This window comes from Lepidochelys olivacea (assembly GCF_965140295.1).
Source record: "Lepidochelys olivacea isolate rLepOli2 genome assembly, chromosome: 3".
Classification (NCBI taxonomy): domain Eukaryota; kingdom Metazoa; phylum Chordata; order Testudines; family Cheloniidae; genus Lepidochelys; species Lepidochelys olivacea.
The window spans coordinates 147,648,609-147,665,245 of record NC_140413.1 but is presented as its reverse complement, the minus strand read 5'-3'; the positions used below and the strand labels follow the sequence as shown (position 1 = coordinate 147,665,245).

The window sequence follows — 16,637 nt, the reverse complement described above, 5'->3', positions numbered from 1 at the left end:
TACATGCCATGACCCAGTACTGGGTTGTGACCCATGGTGTGAAAAAAACACTGGCTTAGTACATTTATCAGTACTTTCAAGCCATATGTTTTACTCTTAATGTTATTCTTGTATGGTTGTGGCTGCCTGAGTGTACACACTAACCATGATGTCCAGTTTTAGTTCCTTAGTGTCTCAACAAGTTGCTAAACATAAGCTTACAAAATGCACAGCTGCGGCAAAAGCACAAGCAGATATAATATTGTGCTATTACGGTAAAAACTCTGCTAACCCTCTCGGTTACTGAAAGGAATTAGGCCTTGGGGAGAAAAAGTTAGATCACCTACTGTCTAGAAGACAGTTCAAGATGGCAGTGGTTGGTGGGAGCTCTCCAGCTCCGTACAGGCTAAGCTAGAAGTCCAGCACGGATTCCCTTCCTGGCTTTTGGGTCGACTGTGTGCTGAGTTGCCTGACAGCATATGGTCCCCAGACCATTTTTGGGGGAAGGGGAGAAGAGGCAATTTTTAACATTGTTTTTGACTAGTTAGGAGGCTGTCAGTAGTCAGCTTCTCCCTCTTTAGTCTGCCCAGCGCTCTACCCCCACCTTCATTCATTCTCACTCCACTCTAGTCACGTTGTTGAAGGAGGGAAAGGAGCAAATTTAAGCAAAAGCAAACACTTTGCCCCACCTCCAGTCAAGACCATGGGGAGCACTAAGATGTGGATCCTCTAGTCCCTCCCCTGAAGGCCACTGAGAGGGTGAAGAAGTTAGGTTTCTCTGTTGCTTTGATTCCAATATTCTAGGACAGAGTTAATACTAAAGAAATTATGCTGAACCACAGATACAAAAACACTCATCAGTGCTTGCTGCACTGCTCCTTTTTGCTGTGATCCTGCCAGGAGCAAGAGCTAAAAAGATGAGCAGCCAGCACTTGCCCATTCCTATTCACTAGGGACAGACACACACAATGACTCACTAGGGTAAGCGTTCATCACACACTAAGAATAGTATCTACAATTAAACTAGCTATGATACAACTATTCTTGTACAAAGTTCTGTTTTCTCTGTGCAAGAATTGATATCAAAGTGGTGCAAAGAAGCTCCCTGATCTGTTTTAAGGAATGGTTACATCAGCAGCTGCAAGAGCAGCAAAAAACTGATGATGATGATGTATACTTTTACTTGTCCAAGATTTAACTAAAGGCATCAGCTATTGTATTCTTGTAAGTAGATATTTGCATCCGCTCTAACTTCTATTAGTACAGGAGATATAGTGAAGTCTTGGTGAGAAAGCGGCAATTACACGTCAGTCTAACTACATACTTCTAAAACATAATACTTCAAAAAGTTATTACTTTGTTGTATATGAAGAAAAAGATTCCAAAGTAAATAGAATTATCCACCAGTTCTAACTTTGAAAATTCCTTTGCTATCTTGTAGGAGTATCATGTGTCTCAGTAATATGAAAATGCTTAATGATAACCCTATTTATTAAGGGTTTGATCCTGAAAAGGTGCTGAGCATCCACAACTCGTATTGAAATCCACCTCAGCTATAGATGCTCAGCATGTTTTGGGATCATCAAGCCTGAAGCTTCCCTTCTATACGACAATCTTGTTGACAGTCCTTGAGAAATAGCTTCTTTGTTAACCATTTTAATTGGATCAAAACATTGTAGGTTAAATACTCTCACAGCAATTATGAATATACAATATTGCAATTAAAGCCTCTGCCACATCCCAAATAAATTAGAGAGATCCCTTAAACCAGGGTGGCCAAACGCGGCTCGCGAGCTGCATGTGGCTCTTTTGCACTAAAAGTACGGCTCATGGAGCCCTCCATCCACCACCTACCAGACTAGGGCAGGGGGAACTTGGGGTGTCAGCCCCACAAGAGGTGCCTGCCAACGCTTGGGGCTTCAGCAGGAGTGGTGCTGGAGCTCTGAGAACTTCTGAAGATTATAGTATGTGGCTCGAAGAGTCAGTAAGTTTGGTCACCGCTGCCCTAGACAGTGCCTCTAACTGTTCTGTTGATACTGAATTTTTTTTTTTAAGGTACCATTTCGTTCTGTAGTCTGACCAGGTTGAGATGTTTGGAATAGAATATGACAAATTGGAAAGGGCTGGGGGGGAAATCCCTGTGATTCCAGAATCCTTGCTATTCTATGGTTTCAGAGTAGCAGCCATGTTAGTCTGTACCCGCAAAAAGAAAAGGAGTACTTGTGGCACCTTAGAGACTAACAAATTTATCTGAGCATAACCTTTCGAGAGCTACAGCTCACTTCATCGGATGCACGCAGTGCAAAATACAGTGCGGAGATTTTATAAAAAACTAGTCGGAGAACACTTCAATCTCTCTGGTCACTCAATTACAGACCTAAAAGTTGCAATTCTTCAACAAAAAAACAGACTCCAACAAGAGACTGCTGAATTGGAATTAATTTGCAAACTGGACACCATTACATTAGGCTTGAATAAAGATAGAGTTGATGTGTCATTACACAAAGTAAAACTATTTCCCCATGTTTATCCCCCCCCAACCCCCCCACTGTTCCTCAGACGTTCTTGTCAATTGCTGGAAATGGCCCACCTTCATTATCACTACAAAAGGGTTTTTTTCTCTCCTGCTGGTAATAGCTCACCTTACCTGATCATTCTCATTACAGTGTGTATGGTAACACCCATGGTTTCAGGTTCTCTATGTATATAAATCTCCCCACTATATTTTCCACTGAATGCATCCGATGAAGTGAGCTGTAGCTCACGAAAGCTTATGCTCAAATAAATTTGTTAGTCTCTAAGGTGCCACAAGTACTCCTTTTCTTCTTGCTATTCTATGTGAAAACACCAGATGGCAGCTTTGAAGGTGCTCAAAAGGCTTTACAAATATGACATTACCGCCTTCCCAAAGTTTATGACAGCACTTTTGAATCTAGTGCTTTAGTCTAATACATGGCCATGGAAGCCTATTAAAATATGTGCTTGTGGAGAATGGCTGGGATTATCAGGGAGTTAACAAGGCTAAGAAGAATGTTTTAATACAGAAAATAGGAATGCTTTGGATATATATCAGATCTTTGCAAAAAGCCATAATCTCAGAGTCACTGAAGTTTGCTTCTCAGGAGTTTGCAAGACACAAGTTGTCACAGGTTCTTTGAATGCAACATTTCTGTACCTTATGTTTGCTAGACACCAAAAAGTGTCCACTCTGAAATACTCTCGAGACTGTACCTGGAAGAGGTTCATGCAGAGAAATGAGAAAACCCCATGATACTCTTACATTTACCCCAGCTGGAGCAAAAGAATTTGGGGAATCGCTTCAGTTTCAGAAGTCCACTTACAGATAGTAAATGTCTATTAATCCATATTTCCCGCATTTGTTTAGGACACCTGTATATGCTTGTTTCAGGAGACATGTGCTATCAGCGAATAGAAGTGACAGTAATTAACCAAAATGCAGCTTTTTAAAATGTAAGCATACCTCACAGAACTGGTGTAGCAATGAAGATGGCAAAAAGTCCTGAGGCTGTAAGTGAACAGGAGGTCCGGTCCAATTGCTCTGAACAAAGAGCTGCAAACTGCCTACACCCAGCAGAAATATCAACCTTTGTCTGCAAGACAGATAATCAAAGCAATTAACTGATGATTTTTTCATCAAAAAACATTAGAACAGATTTAGTCTCATACCAATTAAAAAACCCTTACAGCCTTAAAATTTGCTATTTCTTACTGAAAGAACAAAAAAAAAAAAAAAAGAAATTCAGTATCCAAGGCTGTAGAGCTGTGGGGGGGAAATAACGAGAGTATGGATATTTATATGGTCATCAAGAACATTCAGAATCATCGTAATTAATAAAGAGTATTTTAGAAGCAATATTAAGTCTCATGCTTCATTGCTTAAGCCAATCTCTATTAGAGATCAGGGTAAGGCCTACCGTGGGGAGCAGATTAATTCACATCTGCATACTACAGGAGTCTTACACCTTCCTCTGTAGGATTTGATACTTGCCAGAAGACTAGACTACATGGACCTTGCGTGTGATCCAGTATGGCCATTCTTATGGTCTGGTCTACACGACAAAGTTATGTTTAACTAGTTGTGCATGTGTCTACACTTAAATGCATTTCCCATTGATAGGTTTCAGAGTAGTAGCCGTGTTAGTCTGTTTTCGCAAAAAGAAAAGGAGTACTAGTGGCACCTTAGAGACTGACCAATTTATTTGAGCATAAGCTTTCGTGAGCTACAGCTCACTTCATTGGATGCATGCATCGGATGCATCCAGTGAAGTGAGCTGTAGCTCACGAAAGCTTATGCTCAGATAAATTGGTCAGTCTCTAAGGTGCCACTAGTACTCCTTTTCTTTTTCCCATTGATGTAAGTGCCCCGTTATGCCAACACAGTAACACCACCTCCCTCAGTGGCACAGAGCCATGGCCAATGTACTTAGGTCAAAGCAGCATGAGTGCAGACACTGTTATTTAAGTCAACCCCAACTATTCTCCAGAAGCTTTCCCACAATGTCCCACGCTGACCACTCTGGTCACCATTCTGTACTCCACTGCCAAGGGGTCATGTAGACCAGTCACTCCTCCTGACCTTTACAATCGCACAAATTTTTGAAATGCCTGTTCCAGATTGCCCCGCTTGACAAGTGCGTTTAGTAGCTCTCCATTGTTGAGTGCAGCTGGCCAGCTGACCATGCCAGCACATGCTCCTAATGTGCTCCTGCCTGAAGGAGACAGATTTTTGCATCTCCTGGGCCTGCAGGGAGAAATGGCTGCGCAGGCACAGCTCTGAATCAGCCTTAGAAATGTCAACATCTATGAACAGATTCCTTGGGGGATGCAGGAGAAGAGGTACAACAGAGACCAGCTGCAGTGCCCTGTGAAAGCCAAGGAGCCGCAGCAGGCATACAAGAATGCCAGGCAGGCTAACAGTCAATCTGGTGTTGAGCTGCAAGCTTGCTGCTTTTACAATTGGCTGCGTGCCATACTCAGCAGAGACACCCCCCCCACACACACACACACCATGGATACCTCCAAAAAGCCCAAGTCACAGGCCCCTGCTGTGAACAGCAAGGAGGCGGCCGTGGAAGAGGAACAAGGAGGAGGAGTATGGGGGAACAGATGACCAAGTGATCCAGTTGTGCAGCAAGCCAGGACCTGTTTTTGACTCCATTTCAGGTCAGCTACTCCAACACAGGCAAGCCCAATGCAGGGTAAGTGTGTAGATAAATTTTCAATTACAGGAGTGGCACTCCCAAAATAGCAGGGAACATCTTTCGACTTTTCATTCATTTACTTGTGCTAGAAGAGGAAGTGGTACAACCAAGAGAGGCAGAGTTGCAATCTGCTTTTCATTCCCCTATAGAGTTCGGTGTGAGGATCCATGCAGAGCAATTTGTTTATGTACACAGAGATGTCCCTTGAATCCTCCTGAGAGATCTTGATGACACCTTCATGGAAGTCCCCTGCTGCTACCATCGTGGACTTTAGGGTCTCCCCCTCCACACCCTCAAAATGCTTAAACCAAATAAGGAGGAGAAAGAAGAGGGACTTGGGATGACATGTTCAATAAGATCCTGCAAATCAGTGCTAAACTGGACTGAACACAGGTCCTGGAGGGTGAATATTGCAGACAGCCTGGAGAAGGCAAGTGTGGAGAGAAAAAAGGCCCAGGAGTCCCAGAAGGAAAAGGAGAGGAAGATGCACGAGGGCATAACGGGGCTTCTCCGGCAGCAAACACAGATATTGCAGACTCTGGTGGACCTGTAGGTTTGCCTCCCTCACAGCCCACTGAGAACACAATATCCCACCTCAACACTCCATGTGGCATTGGGGGTCACAGGAGTATCCCTAACACTGTATGCTGAGGGACATTAAGGACTATCACAGCTTCACATACACTAACCTGTGAAAGCCAGGGTTGGTGTATAAGTAGCTGAAATGGACATGAACGTTCTTTCCCTTTAATACATTCATAGAACAGAACTTAAGTTTTTAATTTTTTTAAAATTACATGGGGGTTTTTTGCACTGATTTTGTTACAGAATAAAATTCTATTATTTAGAACATAATTCATCTTTATTAGTTCACAACATATGTAGCCAACTGCTCAGCAGTTCTGAAAGGAACCAATTACCTGTTACTGCACAATGTCACACAACAAATAAAATCAGTCTCAAACAAAATTAATAGGTGCACTGGCAATATTATATTCTTACACGCACAGCAACCACCACATTTCAACATTACCAACTGTAATCTGCTGGTCGGGAAAGAAAGTCCCTGCTTGCAGCTTTCCAAACAGTCTTGTGTTCTTAAAGATGTGCGTATGATGCACCTTCCCTGACCAGCCCACACTGATGTTGGTAAAGTGTCCCCAGTGATCCATTAACACTTGCATTACCATAGAAAAGTAGGTTTCTGGTGCTAAAATAGGGATATTCATGCCATTTATTGCCACATTGCAGTTTGGGAACCCCATTTGTGCAAAACTATCCACTATGTCCTGCACATTTCCCAGAGTCACAGTCTTGTGTATTAGAAGGCAATTAACAGCCCTGCACACTTGCATTCCAACTATCATGGTGGATTTCCTGACTCCAAATTATTACCAGTCAATCAGAAATCAATCTGGCATCACAAGTTTCTACAGTGCGATCACAACTTGCTTCTCCATTGTCAATGCAGCTCTCACGTTGGTGGCCCTGTGCTGGAGGGCTGAGGCACAGATCCAGGAATGTGGCTTTGCGCATCTGAAAGTTCTGCAGCTACTCCTTATCATCCAAAACCTGCATTATAGTGCAATAACACCAGTCAGTGCTCGTTTCTTGTGCCCAGAAGTGGCACTCTACCATCTCCAGCTGTTCCATGACCATCATCCAACCTTGAATTGGTTCTCACTATGTCCCACAGCAATCAGTCCTCCAAGAAACTGTTGACTCCCCTTACCAGTTGACCAATAATTCCACTGTCTATTGCTTGCTTGTTAAATGTTTTAAACAAGCACCTTCATGCTTTCTTCCATGCACCATCTCTCTCTCAAGGAGAGGAAAGGAGCAGAGGCACAAGTGCTGCTGCTCTTTTAACAGGATGAGAGGTGCCATCGAAGTTATTTTTGAGAGTGGGAGGAAGCAGAGTGGCTTGAGCTGCTTTTTTCCCCCCACAGGGAAGATAGGGGACAGGGAGTGGAACAGGCCCAGGGCTGCTCTTCACAGAATGAGAAGTGGGTGGTGAGGGGGGAAAAAGGAGCAGAGATTTGTGAGCTACTGCTCCTTTAAGAAGGGCAAGAGGAGTAACATGTACAAAGACCTAGGTACGGAAGAAAGAGCAGTTGAGAGGCAGAAGACCTTCTGCACATCAGGAGTACAGCAACAGATGCAATGAAACCCTGTGAAGAGGTAGAGTCCACTGTAAATTCATTGGGGTGTGGGGCACATCATTATTTCAGGGCTTAATTTAAATCAACAAGATGCATCAATGCTGAATACTATTTATTATCAGATGATAATATCTTGAACAGTTAAACTTCAACTTTCAAAAGACTCATTTCTTTAAAGTGCACCACAGTGGGCTAGAGAGGATGTATTTCAGCTTGGCGATTAGGATTAGACCTTAGGCTAGTAGGTATTGGGTACATTTTTCAATCCCTGATTGAGTGTCTTTTTTCTTTATATACTCCGAACAAGATGTTCCAAGAAACAGTTTACAATATTGAGAAAAAGAAGAAGTCAGTCACAATTAAAACTGTTCTGATCCAGAGACCAGTAGCACACCGCACTATAATTCTATTCTCATAGCTCAGAATATCTCTCTGCATATTCTACTTGCTGACCTTTTCTACTTGATAGACTATAAAGAATGCTGTTCTCCACACCTCTACAGATAAACATATCGTTTTGATAGACTATGACCAAAGATCATGGGAGGCCATTATTATTTTCAGCCCAATGCTTTAAAAGAGCCAGTTACATCTATTTTGCCTTCACTGTGTGAAGTTCTGCAGGGACAGGAATAGGGATGTAAAAGTTTAACCGGTTAACCAATAAGCTCGATGCTTATCAGTTTCTGTTAACAATTAAATGCCACCCCCGGCAGCGAGGATCCCCGGCATGCAGCATCCCCGCACCCCGAGTTCCCTGGTTAAATGTTTAACCAATAGAATTTCAATCTGTTACAGAGTTATGGTTTTAAACACTATGTACATCCCTAGACAGGAACCTGGGTCTGTGGGGTGTGAGATAACCAACTCCTTGCCACAACCCTGCAGCCATGGTAGTGCAGTGGAGATAAATACAACCCAAAGTACTGCCTCACAAGGCCAGAATGACAGCTTCCCTCATTGACCCTGCTTGGTCCAGGCAACCTATTTAAGACCAGAAGTTGTTCCAGGAAGGGTCCCTGCCAGCCATAGCGACTGACCTGTGTCTTGGCTTGCTTTTGGACTCCCGACCCCAGCTTGGACTCCTGGATTCTTACCCTTGGCTCTGATCGTCAGTGCTGTTCCTGGCCTCTGACCATCACTGCTCCAACCACTAGACCTGACAGCCCAAGCCCTGGTTGAGACACCGTACCTGACATTCTTGCTAAACTGTTTATTGCTTTTAAGTGTCTCATACTGTATGTAGGCATTTGCAGTTCTTTGCACTTTCTTGGTTATGCTTAATTACTTTACCATCTTGCTCTTTTGTTCTCCTCCAGCCCTTCCCCCAGTGCAATTACTACTGTTAAGGATAAAATTATGTAAGATTAAGTAATTTTAATGATTTCAGCTATTTAAACCTGAAATCTTACGGTATTGTAATTGTAGAGGTCCTGACCCAAAAAGGAATGGTGATTGCGGGGGGGGGGGGGTCACAAGGTTATTGTAGGGGGGGCTGTGGTACAGCTACCCTTACATCTGCGCTGCTGCTGGCGGTGGCACTGCCTTCAGAACTGGGCAGATGGAGAGTGGCAGCTGCTGGCCAGGAGCCCAGCTCTGAAGGCAGAGTCACCACCAGCAACAGCACAGAAGAAAGGATGGCATGGCATGATATTGCCACTCTTACTTCTGTGCTGCTGCCTGCAGAGCTGGCTCCTAGTCAGCAGATGACACTCTCCGGCCTCCCACCTCTGAAGGCAGCAACACAGAAGTAAGGGTGGCATGGTATAGTATTGCAACCCTTACCTCTGCGCTGCTGCTGGCTGGGCACTGCCTTCAGAGCTGGATGCCCAGCCAACAGCTGCCACTTTCTGGCCATCAAGCTCTGAAGGCAGTTCAGAAGTAAGGATGGCAATACTGCAACCCCCCTAAAATAACCTTATGACACCCTCTTTTGGGCAGGACACCCAATTTGAGAATCGCTGGTCTCCCCTGTGAAATCTGTATAGTACTGGGTAAAAGCACACAAAAGATCAGATTTCACGGTCCATGACATGTTTTTCATGGCCATGAATTTGGTAGGGCCCTACCCAGAGTGGGGCTTGGGCTCTCATACCCACATCCCCCATTATTTTTAGTAGAAGTCACAGACAGATCATTGACTTACATACATTTTTGTTTATTGCCCGTGACCTGTCCAAGATTTTTACTAAAAGTAACAGTGACAAAATCTTAACCTTATCTATTGTACACCTTATAAATATCGATGGTTCCTACCCTGTCCCTACTCCCCACCACACCAACTGGGGTGGGTCTGCTCTCCTTGCTACCACTTTCTCTTAAAAAAAAAACACAAACCAACAAACCCACTTTCATAACTCCATTCAATTAGGAATCCTTAAACTATATATTATTTATGTGACAAATTGCAAACATTAAATTCAAACATATTAACATCTAGTATTAGAAAGAGGACTTGAATGTATTGTACAGTGGAAGTGCAGTAAATGCTTTATAGAAGGTCAGGAGTAGAAAATAGCTCTTACTCATAGGAAATAGTCCTTCAGTTAAGAGCTGTCATTTTAAAAGGATAAAGATATTTTCACATTGTGACTCACACTGCATAATGTAAACATTGTGTTATGTCATGTTATGTTTTGTGGACAAATACGTAATCTGAGGTTTACAGAGTTACAAACGACAATCAATTGTTTATGGAAGCAGAGAAAAGGGGAAAGGTGAGATTAATTTAAAACCGATTAACTTCTTGATTCCAGAAGCTTTGGACAAACACGCTGCCAACAACAGATGTGACTTCAAAAAACTCTTGAACCCACTATGTTGAAATATAATATAGTGAAAAAGAAAAATCAATACTGAATTAATGTTTCTAAATAGATTTCTTAGGTTTTATCTCTGAGATTTGTCCTCTGAACAAAAATCTTAGAGGTCCCATACTGTCAACTTTTATAGACGATAAAATGACCTCTAATAAAACTAACATAGCCTCTTCTAGCCTCACATATAATAAATCAATGATTTCCACCTTTCCACGTTATCAGCATCTGCAGCAGAACAGTCCAGGTACGCTACTATCAGCTTCTCCAAGTAGGTGTCAATCTTCTCTGTCATTGTGAGTGTAGTGAAAACATCCTGGATCACCTCACTTAATAAAATGGCCTCATAGTTCCCTTCGAAATGCAACTGCAGTAAGGATTCACTTCCTGCAATTAAAAAAAAATAAAAATCAGAGTACGATGACAACAAGATGTAAAACAACAGATGTGTAAAGGCATACAAGACCAATTCAAACCAAAACATTAAACATTCCCCATTCATCTTGAAGAAAAAGAATCTCTATTCACCTGACATTAAATGCAAATACACCTTCTTTAAACAGCACAGCATCAGCAGGCTGCGATCTTAATGTTCAAGCTGAATTTTACAAATCACTGCTACCTTTTCCCAATGGAAATATGAATTGCTCCCTGGAGTTCAAGCATAAACAATCATATTTTTCAACACCACGAAGGAAACCTCAAGTTTCAGGGAAAAGACCTGAAAATATTTTACATGTACAGGACGTACACATTAAAACTAAATAGAAAGATTTTAATGGTCTTAAGTGAGAACAGCACTTGTAGTCCAAAAATGTCTTAAATGCTATAGGTAACTCTAAGACACTAGCTCTGTATCACATGCTAGAAGACCTTTTCAGAGATCATGAGACAATTTTATGACAAGGAAAGAGAAAGGATTAGTTCAACACACTCTTATAAAAGGAGTTCAAAAGAATAAATTTCCATTTAACATAGCATATGTCACACACTCCTTCCTGTAGCTGCCAAAGATATTCACAAGGAATGAGCAAGATAAACTCTTATATAGATAAGGAAACTATTTACCATTTATCATCAAGAAGTTTGCACACAGAATGGAATTTTCAGAAATGCTCAAGCTAGGCCTAAATCTATTCCTAGTGAAGCGCTGCAAAAAACTATCATCCTACAGTGCTGAAAAGTTCACACACATTTAGGAAAGCTTCTCAAACAGCATGGGTCTATTTCTTTTATGATGGACAACAAACAGCATGCCTGTTTTCCTGCAGGTCAGTACATTCAATCCTCAAGAAGCACTGGACCTCTGTAAGTACTCAGTCTTGACCCAAGACTTGTGAATTTGACCCATGCTCTTCCTGGCTGAAGAAAGGGTCATGAGCAACTGTTGCCACTCACCAGAACAGCCTATCCCTTGTTCAGGGAAGGAATGTGATAGTGTGACCAACAATAAAGAAACCCACCCTGGATACATTCATTTTAACATAAGCTACTACTGTGAGCACATCAAACCTCTCCTTCATTCTATAAACTGACTTATTAAAGAATATCAAATCAAGTTCAAGATTTTGGACCTTATCTTCAGGATGGTCAATGGACTGGACCCAGTATATCCATAAGATCACATAAAGCTCCAGGTGAAGACCATGGTTGACAACTCAAGTTGCAGTGGGGGAGGTTTAGATTGGATATTAGGAAAAACTTTTTCACTAAGAGGGTGGTGAAACACTGGAATGCGTTACCTAGGGAGGTGGTAGAATCTCCTTCCTTAGAGGTTTTTAAGGTCAGGCTTGACAAAGCCCTGGCTGGGATGATTTAACTGGGAATTGGTCCTGCTTCGAGCAGGGGGTTGGACTAGATGACCTTCTGGGGTCCCTTCCAACCCTGATATTCTATGATTCTAACTCCACTCCTGAAACACAACAGGACTCTCTACTGTAAGGGTGAAGCACAAATGGGAAACAGACAGAGCTTTCTCAATGGATAGTTTGAAGCTAAGAAATGAACTCCCACAGGAACAAAGAACCATCACAAACCTTCCCACCTTCTGTTCCATGTACAAGGTGCACTCCAATGTTGTCGTCTCTACAAAACACACACAGCAGCATTACTCGGCACACACAATTCTCTTACCGGGGAAAGGATAATAGAGAAATCGCATGACAGATGTTAGTCACATCACTGAATAAAAAACTGGAAGGTGCTTGGATATTACTGTGATGGAATTGGTATAAGAGTAGTCTTTGAGTAAAACAGACAAGGGCCATCTGGACATGTGCCATTCTCTTTCAAAATCCACCACTTGCTTAGTCAAAGCTCAGAAGTCTCTCTCCCCACTGACACTTAAGTATTTCAATAGGTGGAGACCTGGCTTGAGAGGGCAAATGCTTATTTGTGCTTGACATACAGAAGAGTTAAAGAAGTATGGGCTGGGTGAATGGACCATAAGGTGGATAGAAAGCTGGCTAGATTGTCGGGCTCAACGGGTAGTGATCAATGGCTCCATGTCTAGTTGGCAACCGGTATCAAGTGGAGTGCCCTAAGGGTCGGTTCTGGGGCCGGTTTTGTTCAATATCTTCATTAATGATCTGGAGGATGGCGTGGATTGCACCCTCAGCAAGTTTGCAGATGACACTAAACTGGGAGGAGAGGTAGATACGCTGGAGGGTATGGATAGGATACAGAGGGACCTAGACAAATTGGAGGATTGGGCCAAAAGAAATCTGATGAGGTTCAACAAGGACAAGTGCAGAGTCCTGCACTTAGGACGGAAGAATCCAATGCACCGCTACAGACTAGGGACCGAATGGCTAGGAAGCAGTTCTGCAGAAAAGGACCTAGGGGTTACAGTGGACAAGAAGCTGGATATGAGTCAACGGTGTGCCGTTGTTGCCAAGAAGGCCAATGGCATTTTGGGATGTATAAGTAGGGGCATTGCCAGCAGATCGAGGGACGTGATCGTTCCCCTCTATTCGACATTGGTGAGGCCTCATCTGGAGTACTGTGTCCAGTTTTGGGCCTCACACTACAAGAAGGATGTGGAAAAATTGGAAAGAGTCCAGCAGAGGGCAACAAAAATGATTAGGGGACTGGAACACATGAGTTATGAGGAGAGGCTGAGGGAGCTGGGATTGTTTAGTCTGCAGAAGAGAAGAATGAGGGGGGATTTGATAGCTGCTTTCAACTACCTGAAAGGGGGTTCCAAAGAGGATGGCTCTAGACTGTTCTCAATGGTAGCAGAGGACGGAACAAGGAGTAATGGTCTCAAGTTGTAGTGGGGGAGATTTAGGTTGGATATTAGGAAAAACTTTTTCACTAGGAGGGTGGTGAAACACTGGAATGCGATACCTAGGGAGGTGGTGGAATCTCCTTCCTTAGAAGTTTTTAAGGTCAGGCTTGACAAAGCCCTGGCTGGGATGATTTAATTGGGGATCGGTCCTGCTTTGAGCAGGGGGTTGGACTAGATGACCTCCTGAGGTCCCTTCCAACCCTGATAGTTTATGATTCTATGATTCTAAGAGGCTCCTCACAAAGAATGAAAGATTGCATTTAAAAAGCCACTAAGAGTGTGTTAGAAGAAAAATGGGCCACTTAACAGCCTCATCAGACCCTCCCAAGGAAAGTACCTTTCATTGTTATTAGTTACATGACTGATAAAAATATGGAATAACTAGCATGTACCAATGTTTTGCTCTCCTTCCCTGCAATAAAAAGTCAGCCCTGGTTGGCACAAGCCAAATTATGCCATTTTGGGCCTCTCCAGTGCATCATCAAGGACCTACAACCTATCCTGAAGGACGATCCCTTACTCTCACAGACCTTGGGAGACAGGCCAGTCCCCACTTACAGACAGCCCTCGCAACCTGAAGCAAATACTCACCAGCAACTACACACCGCACAACAAAAACACTAACCCAGAAACCAAACTTTGTAACAAATCCCAGTGCCAACTCTATCTGCATATCTATTCAAGGGACACCATCATAGGGCCTAATCACAACAGCCACACTATCAGGGGCTCGTTCACCTGTACATCTACCAATGTGATATATGCTATCATGTGCCAGCAATGCCCCTCTGCCATGTACGCTGGCCAAACCGCACAGTCTCTACGCAAAGGAATGGACACAAATCTGACATCAGGAATTACAACATTCAAAAATCAGTTGGAGAACACTTCAACCTCCCTGGTCACTCAATAACAGACTTAAAAGTGGCAATTCTTCAATAAAAAATCTTCAAAAACAGACTCCAATGTGAAACTGCAGAACTGGAATTAATTTGCAAACTGGACACCATCGAATTAGGCCTGAATAAACACTGGGAGTGGATGAGTCATTACAAAACCTAATTTTACCATACTAATTTTCCCCTACTGTAACTCACACCTTCTTGTCAACTGTTTGAAATGGGCCACCCTCATTACCACTACAAAAGTAATTTTTCTTCCTTTGGTATTCTATTGTTAACTGAATTGTCTCCTTAGAGTGACCCCCCACCTGGTAAGGAAACTCCCATCTTTTCATGTACTATGTATAAATATACCTGCTACTGTATTTTCCACTCCATGCATCTGATGAAGTGAGTTCTAACCCACAAAAGCTTATGACCAATAAATTTGTTAGTCTCTAAGACAGGGGTGGCCATCCTGTGGCTCTTCAGAAGTTAATATGAGGCTTCTTGCATAGGCACTGAGTCCGAGGCTGAAACTACAGATGCTAACTTTCCAATGTGCTGTGGGATGCTCACTGCTCAACCCCTGCTCTGCCCCATGTCCTGCCACCACTCTACCCCTTCCCCCAAGCATGCCATGCCCTCACTCCCCCACCCACCCTAGAGCCTCCCGCACACTGCAAAACAGCTGATTGCAGTGGGAGAGAAGCATGGGGAAGGAGAGGGAGATACTGATTGGTGGGGCTGCTGGTGGGCAGGAGGCGCTAGGGGCTGGAAGGGGTTAGCTGATGGGGGTCTGCTGACATATTACTACGGCTCTTCGGTTATGTTCATTGGTAAATTCTGGCTCCTTCTCAGGCTCAGGTTGGCCGCCCCTGGTCTAAGGTGTCACAAGGACGCCTCATTGTTATGGCAAAAAAGGTGTGTTCTAACTCAAGCTACCATACTTGGGTTAAAATAGCAGTGAAGACACTGCAACTCAACTTTTAACTCCAGTTAGCAGTTCGAGTTCAACCTCAAACTCCTTCTAGGGGACATCTATACTGCAAAGTAAAGGTGCGACTGTGGCAGAAACAGACATACCTATGCTAGCTCTAGTCTACTACCGCGTATAACAACAGTAGCACAGCCATACCAGTACAGGCTTCAACCCGGGCTAGCAACCAGCGTACAAGCCCTCCAAGGGTCCCTGGGAACATACTCCGGTTGCTAAGCTGTGCCACCATCCACATCTACGCGGCTATTAGTACCCATGCTAGCTAAATTAAGGCTAAGACAAGTATGTCGGCCCCGGCTACTATCATACTTTCACTTTGCCGTGCAGACGCAGCCCTATAGGCTTAACTACAGCTGTTAACCAACGCTGCTGTGTCTTCACAGCCACTGGACACCGAGCGGAGAACGCGCCCTGCTCGGCAGGAGACTGACCCTGTGAAGCGATGCTACCTGGCCCTTCTGTTCGAGGGCAACAAGGTGCCATTCCCCACCAGCAGCAGAGCCGGTAACGCCCTGCTCAGGTGTATCTTGCGTTGTTACAAGTAATAACCCTGCGCTCTCCTGCGCGGTGCGCTAAGGCGGGGGCCCGGTGAGCGGGGCGGTGACCCTGCCGCGCTTGGGGTTGGGCTCGCTCCGCAGAGCGGGGCATTTATCAGCATCCCCAACAGGCGGCACCACCTGCACATCCCTCCGGTCCGGCTTCGCCGCAGCCTCGGGGACCCGGGCCCGGCCTCTCACCTGCCGCGGCCAGCTCGCTCTGCTTCCCCCGCCGGGACTCCGCGGCGCTGGGGAAGCCCCTCAGGAGCGCCCGCTCTAGCGCCCACATCCTCCACGCCTCCTGCCGCCGCCTCGCGCTCACTCTTCGGACCCCACCGGCCAGGCTGAGGCGCTGCTCCCTCACTGACCGCAACCGCCGCGCTCCCAACCCATGTGCAGTAACCGGCCTCAGGGAGTCGCCATGACAGCTTCGCGAAACACGTTGGGCGGAGACCGTTAGCGCACGCGCGGTGGAACTAACTGCCTCTGGCTCGCGCGCTGAGCGGGGCCGACGGAGTGCGCGTGCGCGCTCTATTGCTGAGCAGTTGAGCGCGTGCCGGTGTGAGATGAAGGGCGGCACACCGTCTCCCTTCTGCTCCTCCCCCCGCGCGGGAAAGTAGCGCATGCGCACCTTGTGTAGAATGCCGTGGGTATCGCTCTGCCCGCGAGCGGAGATCGGGCCGCCTAACCGAGAGGCGCCCGAAGCCTGATTTCCCCCCCGCCCCCACCGCACAGAAATGCCGAGCCCTTCA

At 44.7% G+C, this 16,637-nt stretch overlaps 1 protein-coding gene across 2 annotated transcripts in view; it reads right to left on the bottom strand.

Moving 5' to 3' along the window:
* The window catches only part of TTC27 (tetratricopeptide repeat domain 27), a 184,823-nt gene extending 168,475 nt beyond the window's left edge, over positions 1 to 16,348 (bottom strand). The window contains exons 1-3 of one of the 2 annotated variants that reach the window (XM_084622456.1): positions 16,087 to 16,348; positions 10,389 to 10,566; positions 3,461 to 3,590 (exon numbers count right to left, since the gene is read on the bottom strand). In XM_084622456.1, coding sequence (XP_084478582.1) covers positions 3,461 to 3,590; positions 10,389 to 10,566; positions 16,087 to 16,174 — 396 coding nt within the window. In that variant the 5' untranslated portion in view covers positions 16,175 to 16,348. The remainder of the gene's footprint in view (positions 1 to 3,460; positions 3,591 to 10,388; positions 10,567 to 16,086) is intronic. The other variant, XM_084622457.1, reaches the window with a different exon arrangement.
* Between the last annotated feature and the right edge of the window lie 289 nt (positions 16,349 to 16,637).